The sequence below is a fragment of the Capra hircus genome, chromosome 8, assembly GCF_001704415.2.
Source record: "Capra hircus breed San Clemente chromosome 8, ASM170441v1, whole genome shotgun sequence".
Lineage (NCBI taxonomy): Eukaryota > Metazoa > Chordata > Mammalia > Artiodactyla > Bovidae > Capra > Capra hircus.
Genome location: NC_030815.1, coordinates 5697063 through 5718808, shown reverse-complemented (window position 1 = coordinate 5718808; position 21746 = coordinate 5697063). Strand labels below are relative to the sequence as shown.

Below are 21746 nucleotides of genomic sequence, written 5' to 3'. Positions count from 1 at the left end.
CTCAATATGCCAGCATATTTGGAAAACTCAGCAATGGGCACAAGACTGGAAAATGTCAGTTTTCATTTCATTGCCAAAAAAAGGCAATGCCAAAGAATGTTCAAACTTCCACACAAATTGTGCTCATTTCACAAGCTAGCAAAGTAATTTTCAAAATACTTTAAGCTAGGTTTCAACAGTACGTGAACTGAGAACTTCCAGAAGTACGAGTTGGATTTAAAAAAGGCAGCAGAACCAGAGATCAAACTGCCAACATCTGTTAGATCATAGAAAAAGCAAGAGAATTCCAGAAAAACATCTACTTTTGCTTCATTGACTACACTAAAGCCTTTGATTGTATGGATCACAACAAACTGGAACATTCTTAAAGAGATGGGAATACCAAACCACCTTACCTGTCTCTTGAGAAACCTGTATGCGGGACAAGAGGAAATAGAACCAGACATGGAACAACAAACTAGTTCAAAACTGGGAAAGGAGTACATCAACACTGTATATAGTCACCTTACTTATTTAACTGCTATTTAGAGAACATCTTGTGAAATACAGGGCTGGATGAATCACAAGCTGGAATCAAGTCTACCGGGAAAAATACCAACAACCTCAGATATGCAGATCATACCACTCTAATGGCAGAAAGCGAAGAGGAAAGAGCCTCTGGATGAAGGCAAAAGAGGAGAGTGGAAAAGCTAGCTTAAAACTCAACATTCAAAAAACTAAGATCATGGCATCCAGTCCCATCACTTCATGGCAAATAGATGGGGAAAAGTGCAAACTGTGTCAGATTTTATTTTCTTGGGCTCTAAAATCACTGCAGATGGTGACTGCAGCCATGAAATCAAAAGACGCTTGCTCCTTGGAAGAAAAGCTATGACAAACCTAGACAGCATATTAAAAAGCAGACACATCTCTTTGCTGACAAAGGTCTGTATAGTCAAAGCTATAGTTTTTCCAGCAGTCATGTACTCATGTGAGAGTTGGACCATAAAGAATTCATCCTTTTGAATTGTGGTGCTGGAGAAGACTCTTGAGAATCTGTTAGACTTCAAGGAGATCAAACCAGTCAATCCAAAAAAGAAATGAACCCTGAATATTCATTGGAAAGACTGATGGTGAAGCTGAAGCTCCAATGCTTTGGCCACCTGATGCAAAGAGCCAACTCATTGGAAAAGACCCTGATGCTGGGAAAGATTGAGAGCAAGAGGAGAAGAGGGGTGACAGAGGCTGAGATGGTTGGATGGCATCACTGACTCAATGGACATGAGTTTGAGCAGACTCCAGGAGATAGTGAAAGACAGAGGAGCCTGGCATGCTGCAGTTCATGGGGCTCCAAAGAGTCGGACAAGACTTGTGACTGAATGTAGTGAAAAAAGAGTAGGACTCACACTTCCTGATTTCAAAACTTATTACAGCTACAATAGTCAAAAAATATATAGCCTAATAGAAATACAGGCTAAAATAGAATTGAAAATATAGAAATAAACCCAAATATCTATGCAAATTGTTGTTCAACAAGGGTGCCAAGACCATTCAATGGAGAACAGTCTCTTCAATCAACAGTGCTGCAAAACTGGATAATCTCATTCAAAACAATGAAGCTGGAACTCTACCTCACTCCATATATACATAAATTGACTCAAAATGGGTCAACAACCTACATTTAAGAGCTAAAATTATAAAATTCCTAGAAAAAAATAGGGGCTAATATTTATAACCTTGGATTTGGCACTAGGTTCTTAGGCTTGACACCAAAAGTATGAGCAAATGAAAGAAAAAAAATAATTGTACTAAGTAAAAATTCAAAACTTTTTTACCTCAAAGAACATTATCAAAAATGTAAAAAGGCAATCTACAGAATGGGAGAAAATATTTGTAAATCATATATCACATATAGAGTTAATACCTAGAATAAAGAATTCCTACAACTGAACAACAAAAACAACCCAATTTAAAAATGAATAAAGGAATTGAAAAAAAAATCAAAACCACAATGCTATCACTTCATACCCAGTAGGACAGCTTTAATTTAAAAAAAGGAAATACAGGCATTAGCAATTTCGAGAAATAGTTGTTAATACCGCCACTATCGAAAAGTTTGGAGGTTCCTCAAAATACTACAGCATTACCATGTGACTCAGCAACTCCACTCCTAGACATATACCAAAGAGAAATAAAGACATGCCCACACAGAAACTTGTACACAAATGTTTATAGTAGCATTAGTCGTAAGAGCCAAAGGTGGAAATCAAAACGTCTAAATGTTCATTAACGGATGACTGGAAAAACAAATTGTCACACACACATACGCACACACATTGAAATGTCATTCAGCCATAAAAAGGAGCAAAGTACTAATATATGCTGCAATTGGGATAAACCTTGAAAACATCTTAAGTAGAAGAAAAATCCTCACAAAAGGACATGTGTTACATGATTCCCTTTACATGATATACCATAACAGGCAAATCCATGGATACAAAAAGATCAAAGGTTATCAGGGGACGGGAAGAGGGAGAATTAGGAGTAATTACTTGTGGGTGTTTCTATGGGGTGATGAAAAAATTTTAAATTAGAGCTGGTGGTTGCACAACATTGTGAATACATTTTGTTGATATTTTCAGCTGCTAAATCACATCCCACTCTTTGCGAGTCCATGGACTACAGCACACCAGGCTTCCCTGTCCTTCACTATCTCCTGGAGTTTGCTCAAATTCATGTCCATAGAGTTGGTGATATTATCGAACCATCTCATCCTCTGCTGCCCTCTTCTCCTTTGGCCTTCAATCTGTCCCAGCATAGCTGCCTTTTCCAATGAGCTCATTCTTTGCATCAGGTGGGCAAAGTATTAGAGCTTCAGCTTCAGTCCTTCCAATGAATATCCAGGGTTGAGTTCCTTGAGGAGTGACTAGTTTGATCTGCTTGCAGTCCAACAGACTCTCAAGAGTCTTCTCCAACACCACAATTCAAAAGAACCAATTCTTCAGCATTCAGCCTTCTTTATAGTTCAACTTTCACATGCATACCTGGCTACTGGAAAACCCATAGTTTTGACCATACTGATTTTTGTCAGCAAAGTGATGTCTTTGCTTTTTAATATGCTGTCTAGGTTTGACATACCTTTCCTTCTAAGGAGCAGCATTTTGTCAGAACTCTCCACTATGACCCATCCATCTTGGGTGACCCTACATGGCATGGCTTATAGCTTCATTGAGTTACACAAGTCCCTTCACCACAGGCTGTGACCCCTGAAGATATGAATAAACTAAATACTTCCAAATTGTATAAAGTGATTAATTGTATATCATGTACATTTCAACTAAAAATAAAAAACTTTATGTAGAAATAATAGAGCTTACTTTCTTAAAGAAATACATTTCAGACATTAATTTTTAGCCTTTACCTAAATTATTCAGTGAAGGGTAGTTACCAAACAACTTCTTGAGCTCCTGCCACACATTCTACCCCAACAGCAGTCAAATTTTGATTCTAACATTAAATGTAATTTTGTATCCTTTCAGAGCTATGACTTTCCATTTACTTTTTCTTGTTCAGATACAGATAAGTACAATAAAGATTTCCATAGAACTCATAATTTTAAAAACAGTAAGAATTAAAATTTCTATGTAAAAGTTTTACTTTGCAGCTTCTTGAGTCTCTTGTCTTTGAGGGGGAGGCTCTTAAATTCTGTTTTTCATGTTTTAAATTGCTCTAACAAGATTTAATTTCATTGGATAAATCAACACTCAACTCTCATTATTTCACTTTCTTATACAACTACATTTTATGCAAGTAATTGTATGAAATTAAGATTGAGAGGCAAAGGTTATATGCATAAACAAAGAGCTTCAAGCTTTTTTCATAAGAAGAGGTAAAAATATTTAAGAGAAAACTGACAGAGAATGAAATGTAAAAGGAGGTAAAACAAAAATCAAGTCGGAGCTATATATGATCAAAATTTCAAGCTTATTTCATAAAATTTAAGTCTACAGCCAAGTTTCTACTGAAAAAGAAAGTTTTTATAGATTTAGGCAAAAATATAAAACATAGAAGTAATGCTTTTTTCAAACAAACCACCATATTTTGTAGCTGTGTGGCTGGTTCATCTTCATACAGCTAAGAAAAAACTTCTCATGGAGATTTCTGGAGTACTAGAAACAAGAGGTTTCTATATACTAATTATTACAGCCTCTGGCTCATCAATAAAGTTGCAAGTAAATCTTTAAATGGCCTAAACACCAGTATCGTGTTACTGTTCACATTTTCTAGCTGTCAGTACACTCAGAAATACACAAACTCACCTTCTGTTGAACTAAGAGGTTCTTGAAACTTATCTACATAGTGGTTCCCAAGCAGGGGTGATTTTGTCCCCCCAGAGCCATTTGACAAGGCCTAGGGATATTTTTAGTTATCATCTTTGGAGCTCTACTGCATTAGAATGTGGACTCCGGTGACACCACCAAAACTAAAACACACAGGACAGCCTCCCACAATAAAGAATTATCAGGACCAAATGTTGACTTTGAGATATCCTGAGCTGCATTAATGGGCTCATCCATTTCCATCCTAAAATCTGCACTACATGTTTTGTTCTGATGTCACAAGCTATAAATTTGATTTGTAACTGTAAGCCTTTGGCTAAATATTACAATCTCATGAAAAGTAGAGGTAAAAATATTTAAGAGAAAACTGACAGAGAATGAAATATAAAACTAAATAAAACAGAAATCAAGTCAGAGCTACGCATGACCAAAATTTAAAGATCTTGATAAATTCTCGATCTCTGCAACTTATTAGTTTTAATTTGCATTGTAAACAGTACAGAACATGACTGAAAATTAAAGTGCAGTGCAGACGTTCTTTCTATATTTGTGCCATATAAATACTTTTTCACTAAAACAAAATTTAAAGAAATGACAAACTATTTAATTCTACATTCAGATTTCAACTTTCAGTACTACATTTACCTTTGCTGACACATTAACTCTTCTTTGGAAGGAAGTAGGCATCAAACTATTTGTTCTTCCTGCTATTTTGAACTTGTTAGTACTAAAAAACACTTAAAAAATAATACTATTTAGGATATCCTTAATTCCAAATCAGATTGCCCCAGAGAGAGCAAATGGGTGACATCTATTACTTTTGTTAGTTTCTCAGAACTAAAAAAAGGGAAAAAAGGTAATAAAGTGATCTTCAAATTAAAACTTCAATTAATACTGGTCCCTAAAAGTCAGTTTAAAATAAAAATCAAGTTCCACAAAATAAATACACTGAAGCAACTATAATAGTAATAACCTTTATTTAAAATATTTTTTAATCTAGGAAAGCTCATTGTACATGAGTTTCCAACTAATTAGAGTCCAAACAAAGAAAATAAAACCAGAGAAAATCCTCTGTAGAAAAAATACACAAGGAACATATTTCTACACGTGAAAAAGCAGTAAGCAGTCTTAACATCTGAACATCCAAGTTTTAATTCCATCTCTCCTAGTGAACACTACTATCAACCTTGAGATCTGACTTGTTCTTGTCATTCTTCACTGAGTAGATGAAATATGTTAAGGTGTCTTTTTCATTCACTGGAATAGACCTAAAGTGGCAACCAACTATCTATAAAGAAAAAAAATTGAGGAAATTAAATTATAGAAATTAATAGATTTTATAAACTAGGTAAAAAAAAAAAAAAACACTGTCATCAAAAGAAAAAATGTGGTAAGCGCTATTTCCTTTCAAAAATAAACTGTATTTAACAAAATACCAACAGGACAAAAAGCATATAAGAATAAGATGTTATGAACAAGAGATAGTGTAATTTCAAAAGACCCCTTAGCCCACTCAATTAAGTATATATTAATCAGAATGTGTACTTCACTTTATTTCTTTTAAATTTTATAGCTGAGATGTAGATCAAGAATTATACTTTTATTTGTAAACTTCAAATATCAATGAAATAAAACAGAATATAAGAGTCCACATGCATTATATAATGGTTTTTGGTTTTTCTTATGGAAAAAGAACAACCATTAAGTCGGAAAAGTTTTGGTACGATAGAAACAAACCAAGAATTATCTTACAAATATGTCTGCTATGACTTAACATTCATTCATTCATTCATTCATTGGAAATATTCTTTGTTAAGATTCCCTGAAATTTTTTCTGTATAAAAATTATGGATGAGAAATGAGAAGGGAAAGGATGTCCACTGAAGAATGTTTACCTGCCTTCTTGCCTTTTCATTCTGCTAATGTAACACATGCACGGCAACTACCAGTAGAAGTATATTAGACTAAACTGGGGCACTGAAACGCATATTTAGATTCTAGAAGATAAAACTTCTTAAAGAAAATGATAAGAGACTTACGGAGGCTGGTCACTCAACTCTGGAATTGTTTATAAATATCTGCATTTCTGACTAAGTTATAACACTCATACTATTTGGATTTCTCATTTCTAAATAAGAAAACATCTTTAAAAGAAGATCAGATTATCAAAAACATCAGGTTTGATTTCTGCATTTAAAAAAATATACATTTAAATATAACATTTAAAATAACCAATTCTTAGGTTGTCATTTGTCCCAAAATAAAAGCACCTTCACTATGTATCTGTTTATATATCAATATATTAATAATTTCATCATGGCAGGAAATATGTTATATTAATGTACTATAAAACTTGAAAAGGACTTGACCTTTTAAATCAAATTTAAAGAAAAATTAGATTGTTGTTGTCTAAGCAAGAAGGAAAGAAGAAATTCTGGCTAAAGCTTTAATGTTAAAAAGCATTCTGCCAAAGAAGTGTACCTTCTATTCACCTACGTTATTCAATATGGACATTTTATAAAATGTTGGTTTTCTAAATTCAAGCTGAAGAATATGAGAAAACTGATTTACATATTTATTTATAGTATGTCAAGTAGGTTAAGCATTTTTATTTTAAACATGATAGAAGTATAAACATATAAATCTATAGATATCTTAATATGACACACACATTTCTTGGCTCTATTATTTCCTGAGAACACAAGCACTCAACTTTTCAAAATTCACTGAAGGACTGCAAGTCCTATATTCAAGAACCTATAAGTAAAAGCTTGGATAAAAGTCTTTGCATTTTTTAGTCATAAAAACAGGGATGCTTCACACAAACAAACTAACACCAACAAGAACAAATTCTGAAATAGTTAAATCAGCAAGTTACAGGAATACTGTTTAGAGGTTTATCTGTAAAATCTATTCCAACAAAAACTTCAAGAAAATTCTAACAAAGACATCAAAGCTTATTAATTTATTATTATGCCTCAATTAGGTGCTCAATAAGTGTTTACTGAGTAAAATAAAATTTTAAAAGAAACAGGTTTCTAGAGAGAGAATTAAAAAAAACTTTTACTTACTATTTTTGAAAGTCAGTATTAGAAGATGCTTAGAAAACTGCATATAATCTAATGAGTAATCATTATATAAAGGAATTCCTAAGTGATAGACAAACATTTCTAGGCAACTAGATTCTTCCACATTAGATTTTATTAACTTTGATTTTTCTAACTAAAATGTATTGTTATATATACTAAATTAACATCATTAGTACTTAATGACTTTTTTTATATTAAAGGTTAAATAGTTTAAAACTTATATATACCTCAACAAGCTGTGCTTTATTAAGCCCCGGTCTAGTTGGGAGTTTGAAGTGTCTTTTGTATCTCCTAAGCGTATTCACCTGTAGTTGGTATAAATCAACCTAGAAAAAAATCAACGTATATGAATTAGTTCATATCATTTGCTAATGACTAATATTTGCTCTAAAAAACATTTCAACTTCAACACAGTGAAAATTTAACTCCATTATTTTAAAAGGCTTTTAAATAATCAAAACTAAAAATGCATTCAACACTTCAATCTTTTGAGGATGCTTAACGACTGGGGACTATAAGAGTTATCAATTGAGTAGGGAGGTTCAAGAGGGAGGGGACATATGTACACCTATGGCTGATTCATGCTGACGTTTGACAGGAAACAAGAAAATTCTGTAAAATAATTATCCTTCAATTAAAAAAATAAGTAAATTGTTTTTAAAGTAAAAAAAAAAGTGGTCAATTGAAGCCATAACGAGTCAAACTGCACAACTGCATGTTAACTGGCTATATTTAATTTTGCTTTCATTTTTAGAGTTTTCAAATGCTTCAAGTATTTTTAGAATTTGTTCATATTTTTTAAATAAAACTTTCAGAAGTTTTACATTTAACTTACAAAGCTTTCACCTACCTCCGGAGTGTCAATATCTTGGACAGGTGAATCTCCTCCATCATCATCACTCCCTTTTCTCTTTCTTCTGTTTCGCACGCTCTGAATTAAGTTTTTATGATAATCACAAATGTAAAGATGTCTTGCCTGAAACAGAAAAGTTTCACAGACAACTTAAGATTACAGGAAAATGTGTCTATGTATTAGTGAAATACATAGTTACGGTGAATTATTAAAAATATAAACATTAGTAACAGGCCATTGTTAAGACAAGGCATGTTTCTTGCTACTCTTAAGTCCTGAACCCAGTTAAAACATATCATGTCTAGCAATATTGTTAAAGAGGCCTGGGGGGTGGGGTAGGGAGAAGTGCCAGTAAGGGAAGGGAGAGAAGCAGAGAATGAGAAATTCCTATGCTCTGGATTCTGTCATCAAATTGCAGCGATGGTGAACTAGATTAGTTCAGCTATGCCGTTTTTTTAAACAAGGGCAAAAAGATGCTGGCCACAATTTTGCTATTTGATAGTATTTTCTTTACTTAAAAGAGCATTTAATAATATTAATACCATAGTGAATGCTTCCTAATCTAACTTAATACTCAAATTATAATCCAGACACAAAATCATCCACTTTTGACAAATAAATTGATTTCACATCCTTACTAAATTTAAATTTGAATTATGAACTTTCCTGAGTATTAAATAAAAGCATTTATTTATAATAAGTTTTTCCAACCAAAGCAATGTGAAATGATTCAAGTATACCTGGAAAGTTTCAACTACTGGAAACAGAATTGAGGAACTAACTGAATAGGCAGAAAGTATCCCAAATAAAGTTCTCAAAAACGTTAATTATATAGTTCTGAGAGCTGTAAGGTAGCCTCTGAAATACTGGGTTTTATACATCAGCAGTTACTTCTTAAAAAAAAAATTGAGGAGTGAGCTAACAGGTTTTCAAATTAAACTTTGAGCTAAAGTGCAAGTTAAGAAGATGCAGGACGTGTGCTGGTTCTCACATCTTGTGATTTATTACCGCTCCCCAGGGCTCGGAAAAGTGGAAATGGTCGTTTCTAAAAACCTCCTAGATGGTCAGAGGAACAGACCTGCGAAAGGACGAAGAAAGAAACCCTGATGGCTGCCAAACCGAGGGCTAACCCGCAGCGGCTGCCCGCTCCCCACGTCTTGAGCAGCTGCCCTAGATGATGACACGGCCGCGCGGCTCGCAGCCGGGGGCCCCCCACCCCGCACCCGCGGGACCCGGGACAGGGTCCTAGTCGCCCGCAGCGTCCTGTCCTGGCTGCACTCCATTCCTGGACCGGGGAAGCTACCCGCTCGGGCAGCAAAACAAAGAAGGTGCCTCGGTTCCAGAAGGAGCCGTGGGTTGCAGGACAGCTACTCTGGGTTCTCGGCGCGGTCGCCCCCTTTGTTTCACCACTGACCCCCCTCAGAGGAGGAGTGGAGGCCCTGCGCGGGTGGGGCCGCGGGAGCGGGTCCGGGAGGCGCGAGAGTGTCTACTGCGGACGGCGGGCCGAGTTGCAGCACTTTGTTGTTTGCTTCCTACTAGGGACCCCGGAACGGGCTCGCGAGGCACCCAGGTCTGGGGCTCCCGCACCCGCACCGACACGCGTCTGCCCTTCTCCCCGAGCGCCCCGGGGGGCGGGCAGAGCAGATGCGTACCGCCGTCACTTACGCTCTTATCCAACTCGATCTTCACCTTCTTCTGGGAGATGCTCTTCTGGATCCTCTTGCTGAAGCTGGCGTTGCCCGCCGCCCGGCCGCACCGCTCGCCGTCCTCGCGCAGACAGCACAGCTGCCCGGGGCCCGGCCCTGCCGCTCCCGGCGGCCCCGCCGCCGAGACCGCCCCTGCACCCGGCACCTCGGCCCCGGCGCCAGCCCCAGCCCCGTTCCCGGCTGACGCGGCGGCGGCAGAAGCGGCGGCCACGGCGGCCACAGCGGCGGCCGCGTCCCCGCCGCGGCTCATGTCCTCGGGAGTGAAGCCGTTCATGTTCCCGCACTCGGAGAGCCGCGCTGACAGAAGCCTCGCTCTCCGCGCCGCCTGCCTCTCTGGAGATGCCGGGGTCTCGGCGGTCCCTCGCACCTGCTTAGCGGAGACTATTAACTCTGAGCCAGGGTCCTCCGGCCAAGACCACGAGGCCCCGGCCTGCTGCTGTCTGCAGGCACAGGATCAGTGGACGAGGCGTGGGATCGGAAACTGGAATCTGGCGTCGCCTGGAGCTGGGACGCCGCTCACTGTCACATGGAGACTCCTCAGCAGTCGGACCTCGATACCCCCGCCTCCCTTCGGCCCTCGATCTGCGCAAGCACATTGCGCCCTCGCCCGTCCCGCCCCTTCCACTCTGCCCGCAGGGCACCACGGGAATTGTAGTACTCTTTTGGGGAGCCAACCTAAGCTCCAGTCTGACATCGAGCTTCATGGTTTAGGAGAACTTCTTATCCCAGCATTCATCGCGCGGAGGCGGATCTGGTTTTTTTTTTTTTCGGTAATACATTGAGAAAACAGGGGCGTGTGGTGGGGGGCGGGGTGGGGGCGGGGCGTGTGGTGGGGGGCGGGGTGGGGGGCGGGGCGGGGGGCTTGTGATGTTTTCTGGCTCTGGTAGCTCCCGGGAAGTTGAGCTGTGTTTAGCTCCTGGATTTTGCAGAGCTGGCACTTTAGACGAAGAGGTCACTTAACTCCTGAAGCGAAGCACAAAAGGCGGGAGGCGGGGGTAGGAGGGGAGGGGGTGCGAGGGTGGGAACGGAGGGGATACGAGGGGAGGGAAGGTGTGGGGGAAAAAAGTTTCGGGCCTTTTTTGTATCTGTGAAAAAATTTTTTATGTAAAGAAGTCTTTTGTGGGGCTTCCCACGTGGCTCAGTGGTAAAGAATCCGCCTGCCAAATGCAGGAGACATGGGTTCGACCCCTGGGTGGGGAAGATCCCCTGGAGAAGGAAATGGCAACCCACTCCAGTATTGTTGCTTAGAGAAGCCCGTGGACAGAGGAGCCTGGCAGGCTACAGTCCATGGGGTTGCAAGAGTCAGACACGACTTAGCAACTAAACGTTTTTGTGGGAAACCCAAACCGAGAAGAACGGGGCTCTGGCAGTTTTTGGGTCCCAGAGGCCCCATGTCTAACCCCATGGGGTCTGGGTAGCAGCTCTGCAGACTGACGACCGAGATGGTCCATCAGGATGCCTGCGGGGGTGGTGGGCAGGGGGGGTGACGTGCGTCCGAACCTCCCCTTCGGCAGGAGGACTGGAGGCTCTCCAGATCCGAGCATTGTCCGTGCGAGGATCGCGCTGGCTTGCGGGGCGCACTCTTGTCTACCGCCTCCTGAGGTGGAGCTCCGGATGAGTGGACTTAAAGGGGCTGCTTTCCGCCTCCAGCCCGGGCACCTCCACTTTGTCCTCGAAGGAACCGGGAACCTGTCTAATCACACTTGAAAAATAAAAAGCAGAACCCCTCTGAGTTCCGGTCAGCCACGAGCTCCCAGAGACCGAAGGCGCGCGCTCGGCCGAGATCGCTGGGAAAGGGGTGCTTCGGACTCGTGAGCGCGCGCACGCACGCGTGTCTGTGTACGTGTCTGTGTGCGCGGGCGTGTGGAGGGCGGTGTGGAAGGTTGGGAGTGGCTGGTACGAAAGCTACACCTTTGCTAATGGTAGCGCGTCATTTATCAGTACGTATATCCTGTTCAATCCCATTGTTTAAACAAAAATAGAAAGCAGTAGGGGTTTTTTTTGAAAGCTCTTTTATATTTGCAGAGTAAACTGAGTGATAAATGAGTTTTTTAAAATGTAAACTGTCATCTACCCTGAAATTCACAGCCATCCAGTCCATCTGTGCACTTCCGCTCTGCTGCTGCTACTGCTGCTGCTAAGTCGCTTCAGTCATGTCGAACTCTGTGCGACCCCAGAGACAGGAGCCCACCAGGCTCCCCTGTACCTGGGATTCTCCAGGCAAGAACACCGGAGTGGGTTGCCCTCTAAGAAACAGCAAAGGAAGAAAAACATTTTAAATAAATGTAGTGGGCAAAAAATGCTGAATGGTAAGTGTTGTGTTTTCTTTTCAAGCTGCACCGTCCAATAGGGTGTCTGCTTGCCTTATGTGGATATCGAGCACTTTAAATGTGGTTAACTGTGAATGAAAAACTGAATTGTTCATTTTAATTCATTAAAAAATTTTAAACTGATTTCACTTATTGGAAAACTTCTAAATATGTTTGGAACAATCTATTTTTTCGACTTAAATGTTAAGTCTAAACTTAAAACCTGAACTGAGATGCCAGTATATATAAACTACCAGCAGGTTTTCAAAGACTTAGTAACATTTTTCTTAAGAATATTAATTTAGTAATTTTTTTACATTAATTACAAGTTCAAATTATATTTTTGCTATACTGGGTTAAATATAACATTAAAGTTGACTTGTTTCTACTTTGCAAAATATGCCTATTTTAACATTTTAAACTACACATATAGCTCACATTATGTTTGTATTAGATATTGTTGGCTTAAAGTATTAAAATGCAGAATAATACTTCTTATTGTTTATAGATATAGTTTCTTAAATAATAAGAATATATGAACAGGATGGACCAACTTCAGGGTGGTGGTCATGTTAGGAGAGTTATGGATGTTATCTGGGAATGGCTGAAAGGTGGTTTCCATTTACAGTCTAAAGCAAACATGATATTAGGATGTTAGATTTTATTTGGGGTACTTTTATATAATTTAATTTATAATACTGTGTGGTTCTTGCCCCAAAATTTATAACCTATCTTCTACACATATGATTAAATCATATATTATACAGTGGAAGTGAGAAATAGATTTAAGGGCCTAGATCTGATATATAGAGTACCTGATGAACTATGGACGGAGGTTCGTGACATTGTACAGGAGACAAGGATCAAGACCATCCCCATGGAAAATAAATGCAAAAAAGCAAAATGGCTGTCTGAGGAGGCCTTACAAATAGCTGTGAAAAGAAGAGAAGCGAAAGCAAAGAAGAGGAAAGATATAAGCATCTGAATGCAGAGTTCCGAAGAATAGCAAGAAGAGATAAGAAAGCCTTTTTCAGCGATCAGTGCAAAGAAATAGAGGAAAACAACAGAATGGGAAAGACTAGAGATCTCTGCAAGAAAATTAGAGATACCAAGGGAACATTTCATGCAAAGATGGGCTTGAAAAGGACAGAAATGGTCTGGACCTTACAGAAGCAGAAGATATTAAGAAGAGGTGTCAAGAATACACGGAAGAACTATACAAAAAAGATCTTCACGACCCAGATAATTACGATGGTGTGATCACTCACCTAGAGCCAGACATCCTGGAATGTGAAGTCAAGTGGGCCTTAGAAAGCATCACTACGAACAAAGCTAGTGGAGGCGACGGAATTCCAGTTGAGCTCTTCCAAATCCTGAAAGATGATGCTGTGAAAGTGCTGCACTCAACATGCCAGCAAATTTGGAAAACTCAGCAGTGGCCACAGGACTGGAAAAGGTCAATTTTCATTCCAATCCCAAAGAAAGGCAATGCCAAAGAATGCTCAAATTAGCACACAATTGCACTCATCTCAGATGCTAATGAAGTAATGCTCAAAATTCTCCAAGCCAGGCTTCAGCAATACCTGATGAACCGTGAACTTCCAGATGTTCAAGCTGGTTTTAGAAAAGGCAGAAGAACCAGAGATCAAATTGTCAACATCTGCTGGATCATGGAAAAAGCAAAAGAGTTCCAGAAAAATATTTATTTATGCCTGATTGACTATGCCAAAGCCTTTGACTGGGTGGGTCACAATAAACTGTGGAAAATTCTGAAAGAGATGGGAATACCAGACCACCTGACCTGCCTCTTGAGAAACCTATATGCAGATCAGGAAGCAACAGTTAGAACTGGACATGGAACAACAGACTGGTTCCAAATAGGAAAAGGTACGTCAAGGCTGTATCTTGTCACCCTGCTTATTTAACTTATATGCAGAGTACATCATGAGAAACGCTGGACTGGAAGAAGCACAAGCTGGAATCAAGATTGCCGGGAGTAATATCAATAAGCTCAGCTATGCAGATGATACCACCCTTATGGCAGAAAGTGAAGAGGAACTAAAAAGCCTCTTGATGAAAGTGAAAGAGAAGAGTGAAAAAGTTGGCTTAAAGCTCAACATTCAGAAAACCAAGATCATGGCATCCGGTCCCATCACTTCATGGGAAATAGATGGGGAAACAGTGGAAAGTGTCAGACTTTATTTTGGGGGGCTCCAAAATCACTGCAGATGGTTACTGCAGCCGTGAAATTAAAAGACGCTTACTCCTTGGAAGGAAAGTTATGACCAACCTAGATAGCATATTAAAAAGCAGAGACATTACTTTGGCAATAAAGGTCTGTTTAGTCAAGGCTATGGTTTTTCCTGTGGTCATGTATGGATGTGAGAGTTGGACTGTGAAGAAAGCTGAGCACCGAAGAAGTGATGCTTTTGAACTGTGGTACTGGAGAAGACTCTTTAAGAGTCCCTTGGACTGCAGGGAGATCCAACCAGTCCATTCTAAAGGAAATCAGTCCTGGGTGTTCACTGGTGCTAAAGCTGAAACTCCAAAACTTTGGCCACCTCATGCGAAGAGTTGACTCATTGGAAAAGACTCTGATGCTGGGAGGGATTGGGGGCAGGAGGAGAAGGGGACGACAGAGGATGAGATGGCTGGATGGCATCACTGACTTGATGGCCATGAGTTTGAGTGGACTTCGGGAGTTGGTGATGGACAGGGAGGCCTGGTGTGCTATGATTCATGGGGTCGCAAAGAGTCAGACACAACTGAGTGGCTGAACTGAACTGAACTGAAAGTGATAAACTGACTATGCCTCCTTTATAGACAATGCAATGTTTTTAAAAGTTCCAATCAAATACTCATTTATTCACATGCCAGGATCTTTTCTGGGCCCTTGGGATAGAAAAATAATTGGGAGAGGGTCCTAATCATTTTGGAGCTCAGTCTAAATGGGGAGAGACAAGCACATGATACTTGCTGCTGTAAATGAATGTTTGTGTTCCCCACAAATTTTTTATGTTGAAACCAAATCCTTAATGTAATGAGATTTGAAGGTCAGGTCTTTAGGAGGTGATTAGGCCATAGGAGTGGAGCCCCCAGGAGTGGGATTAGTGCCCTAGAAAAGAGGCTCTAGCGAGCAACCTCACTCCTTCTGCCATCCATGTCAGAAGATTGTCACCTATTAACCAGAAAGTAGACACTCACCAGCCATGAACCTATCAGCACCTTGATCTTGGACTTCCCACCCTCCAGAACTGGTAGAAATAAATTTTGTTTATAAGCGCCCACCCCCCCCAACACACACCGCCCCCAGCCAACGTTATTTTTTACAGTAGCCTAGACAAACTAGGGCTTCCCTGGTAGCTCAGCTAGTAAAGAATCCACCTGCAATGCAGGAGACCTTGGTTTGATTCCTGGGTCAGGAAGTTCCCCTGGAGAATGGATAGACTCCCCACTCCAGTATTCTTGGGCTTCCCTGGTGGTTCAGACAGTAAAGAATCTGTCTGCAATGTGGGAGACCTGGGTTCAATCCCTGGGTTGGGAAGATCCCCTGAAGGAAGGCATGACAACCCACTCCAGTATTCTTGCCTGGAGAATCCCCATGGACAGAGGAGCCTGGCGGGCTATTGTCCATGGGGTTGCAGAGAGTCAGGCATGACTGAGTGACTAAGCACACAGACAGATTAAGACACATCCCTCAATAAAATTAAAGGAAAAGTATAGACTTAGCATACAGAAGGAAATGATTCACTTCTGGCAAGTCGAAAATGTTCCTGCAATAGATGACATGTAAATTCACTATCCCTGATTTAAAGTATCTCTTTAGTGAATCTGTTGTCCCTATAAAGAAATTTTCTTAACAACCATGGTTCACTGTTTATTTCTACAACTTCTCATATTCAGCAGGAGGCATAATCCAAGTCAAGGTTGGAATCAGGTTTTGGGGAGCTTCAAGTCCATCGGATCCCAATGAGTCAGACACGACTTAGCAACTGAACAACAACAAAGTTTATATAATCTGAAGGATCACTAAGAAAAAACATACAGAATTATGAATGCAAAATTAGATATGAGCCTTGTCCCGGTGAGGGACTCTGAACCTTATGTCTATTTGCTTCATGGTAAATCTTCCTCACAACAGACAAGAAAGAAACATAGATTAAACCTAAATAACAAGGGTATTTTTGACATCATCAAAATATTCTTTGCTTTCTGAAAGGGTTCAAAATATTCTTTGAAAGGAATTTTTCCCAGGGAAAAATTAGAGGGAAGCCTTCTTCCCTCTAAGGCTTTTAATATGATTGAATTTTTTCTAGCTTTACTGCAAAGTAAGCAATTCCATAATTTCTTAAATATGCAAATTGGTCCTTAATCCTCACATGAACATGACTGTAAGTTCTAATGACACAAAAAGATTCAGTATGAAAAAACCAAAGCCCATTTCCCCTCATCTCTCCAAGTCCATATCCCGAAAAGCAGCTAATGTTAATTTCCTATGTTTCCTTTTAAGAAAACAATTATGTGTATATACCATAAATTGGCTTCTCTGGTGGCTCAGAGGGTAAAGAATCTACATGAAATGTAGGAGACCCAGGTTCAGTCCCTGGCTTGAGAAGATTCCCTGGAGAAGGCAATGGCTACCCACTCCAGTTTTCTTGCCTCAAGAATTCCATGGACAGAGGAGCCTGGTGGGCTACAGTCCATGGTATGGCAATGAGTGGACATGACTGAGCGACTAACATACCAGTATAAACATCTTTATACAGGAATAATTTTACTTTATTGCAACTAAGATCATATTGTTTTACTCCATGCTTTGTCCTAGTTTAAATTACAATAAGCACAACAACAAAAAAGTGCATACCACATAAATGTCCAGTTTAAGCAGTTGTGGTAAAATAACCATCCATGTAACTGCAACCCAGCTCAAAAAATAGAACACTGTCAACAGGGCCAAGGCTCAGAAGGCTCAGGGCCACCGCCTCCAACTCCTTACTCTCTCCACTCTGCTTGTAGCTCAGCGATTACCACGATGAAATTCTTAACCGCTTTTCTTTAAATTTGTGGGTTCTGTTGGCTCTTTCCTCACCCATCTCTGCTCTGCCTTAGCACCGAGAGCTGATGGCAGAGAGTGACTGCTGGCGTGGGCAGTCTCTCCCTCTCCCTGCCAGCAAGCTGAGTGGGGGAATCAGGCTCCTGTAAGAGTCTGCCTTTGACCAATAAGAACCGCTGTACCCAAAGGACAGCAACATTAAATAGCAGATTAGAAAAACACTGTAGCAGGTCCAGAGACAGAACAAGGGACAAAGGAAAAGATTTTTGCAGGAGGCACCACCAATGCAGCCGACCCTGACTGACTGCTGGCACCCTATGTGCTCCTTTTCCCTCATAATCGTCTCCAGGCCAGCAGCAGCTATGCTGACTTACGATGGTCACTGCCTCCCTTTTCTTTATAATTTTACGGCACAGTTATGAACTCTAAAAAGACTTTTTAGTTGCCTGGTTTTGAACTTTATGAAAGTGGAATCGTGTACTCTGTTACTGTTTTCTCTGACTTCACTGATTTGAAGATCTTGTACCTCGCTTAACTAGCTCTTTTCATTGTGGATGAATAAGATACACTATTTAACCCATCCTATTGATGGACACAGGAGTTGGTTCCAGTTTGAGGCCATGATCATTCTTGTGCATGTGCTCTGGTACATCTGTGATCGCAGTTTAACAGGACAGGTATTGATGAAAAGAACTGCTGAATCATGTCTGAATTTCCAAACACATGGTCTGGTAATTCTAAATCCTCTAAAATTGAATGAAGTTTGCTTCTTAACCAAGAATATGGTTAATTTTTTAAAATATTCTGTATGTAGTTAAAAACAATTTATTTTCTGTGTTAGGTTAGTGTTCTATTTATGCCCATTGGGTACTATTAAATGGATTAATAACTCATATATCCTTAGAGACTTTTTTGTTTATTTGTTCCACTAAGTAAAAATATCCCACTTAGTTTGATTTCTCTTTAGTTCTATCAATTCTTGCTTTACGTATGTTGACTATATTATTAACACATATTAAAAACTGTTACGTAAACCCAGAGCTGAACATTTTAACATTCTGTAGTGACCTTCTGACCTTAGCTTTGTTTTGTCTGGTTGCTATCAATATATCAATAGTTATAGCACCTGTCTTTTATTTGGTGTTGGCATATTCTTCTATCTTTTCACTTTCAGCCTTTCTGTATCCTAATGTCTTAGGTGCTCTAGAACATGTGGTTTAGCATGTTTTCCTTTTAAATCTAGCCTGATAATCTTTGCGTTTTAACTAGGGCATTTAGTCTATTTAGAGTTATGTAATTACTAATATATTTTAATATACTTAAATCCAACTATACTAATTCTTCACTTTTTGTGCTTTATATTTCTTTTGCCTACTCTTATGTTCTTTTTTTGCTTTCTTTTGGATTATTTTTTATAGTCCCATTAGTTAGTTTGGAAATTGTATACTTTGTTTCTATTTTTTTAACACTGAAACTTATGTCTTCTTCACATTTTTTAGCCTAGTATTAATCTTTACCTTCCCCTTTCATTTGGGTTTTTTTTTTTTTTTTCCTGGCATCTTTTAAAAGCTTTTTTCTGTCTTTGATCTTCTAGTTTCATTTAAAGTAAAATGCCTTTCATTTTTTAAATTCCTACTTGGACTTTATTGGCTTCTTAAATTAATAGATTAACATCTTTAATCAATTTTTAAAAAATTTTCAGCCATTATTTCTTCACATATCACCTAGTTCTATAGTCCATGGGGTGGCAGAGTCGGACACAACTTGGTGACTGAACAGTGAGAACAATCATGGGGCCCTTACTGTCTCATTCATTTCTGGGGCCCCAATTCCGCATGTATTAGACCATTCCAGTGTTTCCTCCATGTCTCCTGCTCTATCTTCAGTATTGTTTTACTTTTAGTTTTGTCTCTCCTTTCTTCATTTGGCATGTTTTGTAGACCTACCTTCCTACTCATTGTCTCTTTAGGTGTGCCTAATCAGCTCTAAAATTTACCCAGAGTTTTAATCCTTTTAAATGTTGTTTTCTAGTTATGTAATTCCAGTTTGGTTATTTTTCAAATCTTAAAAGTCACTTCTTATGGTTTCCAGTTTCTTGACAAAATTTATAAGCTTGACTTTTTCTCATGAATAGAACAAGCATAGTGGTAGAAAGACTATCCTTGTTATTATTAAGCCTTTTTCTTTTGTCTGTGGTTTCTGTTGGTGCTGGCTGATTATGACTACCCTTTCATCCCATCATCTTGGATTATTTGCTATTCATTTTATTTGAAAAAGTAATTATGGAAATAATTTAAGGCACTGGATCATGTTGCATTCTTCCAAACAGCAGTTTCATTGCCTTCTTGCAGGTCCTAAGGGTGCTAATAGTCCTGAACCAATACATGTGGATTTCTAAGCCAAAAGAATCCACAGCTCCACTTTGGGGCTATGCTTCTTGGGGTCCTGTCACAGACTGGGGGATGTTTCACTAGGGTTACCATCTTTAATGTGTATTGGACTCCAGGCCTAGACCCAAATGACTGACAAATGCTCAGCTTTTTTTCTCACCTTTTCTTAAGTTGACTGGTTATAACTAGTACCGTCTTATGTTAAAAACAACATCTGCAGTCTAATACTGTTCAGAGTCTAGCCTATCTCTGCTGCTTCCGTGATTTTCTTCTCACCAGAATGTGAGGTGTACAAAAAGCACAGATAATTCCCAGGTAATGCAGGAGCTTGCTCTACAAATAAACTATTTGTGGCTGACTACCAAGATGGAATAGTATTAATCTTTAAAAATAAGTTGAATATAGCTTTAAATCCCCAGGATAAACCAAGAAGTCTCAGGACATCTCTTCATCCCTAATCCAACTGGATTAATGCAAGATCCAATAAGACCCTCACAACATTCCTGCACTATGCTCTAATCATCTGGGTCCAGGAGGAACATTTTACTAATAATTCTATTTTTAGCATATCAAAATAAAATGCTGCTTCTCTCTGAGGCTGTTTCACTTAAAAATTTTATCTATACTGTAGGCCTCATATGATTTTCCATTTCTAGACAATAGGCTTAGTGTTATAGTAGGTGTGAACATCCATATGTGCATGCATGCTAAATCACTTCAGTTGTGTCCAACTCTGTGTGACCCTACAGATTGTAGCCTGCCAGACTCCTCTGTCCATGGGATTCTGCAGGCAAGAATACTGGAGTGGGTTGCTGTGCCTTCCTCAAGGGGATCTTCCCAACACAGGCATTGAACCTGCACCTCTTATGTCTCCTGCATTGGCAGGTGGGTTCTTTACTACTAGTGTCACCTGGGAAGCCCAAACATCTATATAACTGGCTCTAATTAGGCTGATGATAACTAGAACATTCTTGTTCATTATCTGAAGCCAATAATTGATAAGAACAGATAACTACACTTGATCTTAGCCAAAAGGCTGAATCGCCAGTCCAGGTTCCATGCATGATACTGGATGCTTGGGGCTGGTGCACTGAGACGACCCAGAGGGATGGTACGGGGAGGGAGGAGGGAGGGGGGTTCAGGATGGGAACACGTGTATACCTGTGGCAGATTCATCTTGATGTATGGCAAAACCAATACAATATTGTAAAGTAATTAACCTCCAATTAAAATAAATAAATTTATATTTTTTTAAATTAAAAAATAAAAGCAAAAAAATAATAAAGCCAATAATTATAGTACTTTCAGAGACTTTCTTCGTTTAAGAACATGGGAGAAAAATTAATTATATAATCAGTCTATAAGAACATGGAGTCTGTTTAGTTCTGAAACGTTTTTTTAATTTCCTGAAATCTATCCATAGCAACATAGAAATGAAAATAAATTCACACGAAACAGTTTTCAGCAAAGAGCTGACTAACAAAACCCCAACACTCCAAATTACATGTGAATACTGTAGTAGGCAACTGAGACCAGAAACAGTACAAGTGTATGTAGGAACTCAAGAGGACATTTTGGGAAAGAAATGAGCTTGAAATAGGGTTCAAACATCCAAGAGGGTGAGACAGGACAAAGTAACTAATCAGAGATAGCAGATCTTAGAAAATACCAGTAAAATAACTTTCTAAAAGCAATATTATTTTGAAAAGCAAAGCCTTGGTCCCTGAAGCCTGTGAATAAATCAGGAAGTTGAGAACTATGTGCAGAAGGTCTTTAGAGCTAGGTTAGGTACTGAGAGGTAGAGGAAATGTAACTTCATAAAGCTGCCATAATTTAGGGAAGTCATTTGCTATAGCAATGGAGGAGAAAGTGCACCAGAGATTAGTTCTGTAAGGCTATCGTGGCCCTTCTTTCTACCTCCTGATGATAGTCTAGGAAAATTAAAATATGAGGATTGTGAAAGTCATATGCATAATAGTTACTGAAAGCTACAGTAAGAAAACACAATTTTCTTACAGAAGATGAAA

The 21746-nt window shown here is 39.4% G+C and overlaps 1 protein-coding gene and 1 long non-coding RNA gene across 8 annotated transcripts in view; one reads left to right on the top strand and one right to left on the bottom strand.

Annotated features, from left to right (window-relative positions):
• SAP30 (Sin3A associated protein 30) overlaps positions 1-10700 on the bottom strand; it is a 93862-nt gene extending 83162 nt beyond the window's left edge. For 5 of the 6 annotated variants that reach the window (XR_001918410.1, XR_001918408.1, XR_001918409.1 and 2 more), the window contains exons 1-3: positions 9927-10700; positions 8259-8384; positions 7636-7734 (exon numbers count right to left, since the gene is read on the bottom strand). Coding sequence is in view for 1 of the 6 variants with exons in the window: in XM_018051817.1 (XP_017907306.1) it covers positions 5485-5607; positions 7636-7734; positions 8259-8384; positions 9927-10241 (663 nt within the window). In the remaining 5 variants the exon portion in view is untranslated. Of the gene's footprint in view, positions 1-5279; positions 5608-7635; positions 7735-8258; positions 8385-9926 lie in introns of those variants that run through there. The other variant, XM_018051817.1, reaches the window with a different exon arrangement.
• Positions 10829-12176, top strand: LOC108636606. Of its 2 annotated transcripts, none has more exons than XR_001918495.1 (3): positions 10829-10962; positions 11618-11806; positions 12056-12176. It is a non-coding gene; the product is annotated as an uncharacterized LOC108636606 (long non-coding RNA). The 2 variants fall into 2 exon arrangements; XR_001918496.1 differs by having other exon boundaries at positions 11482-11806.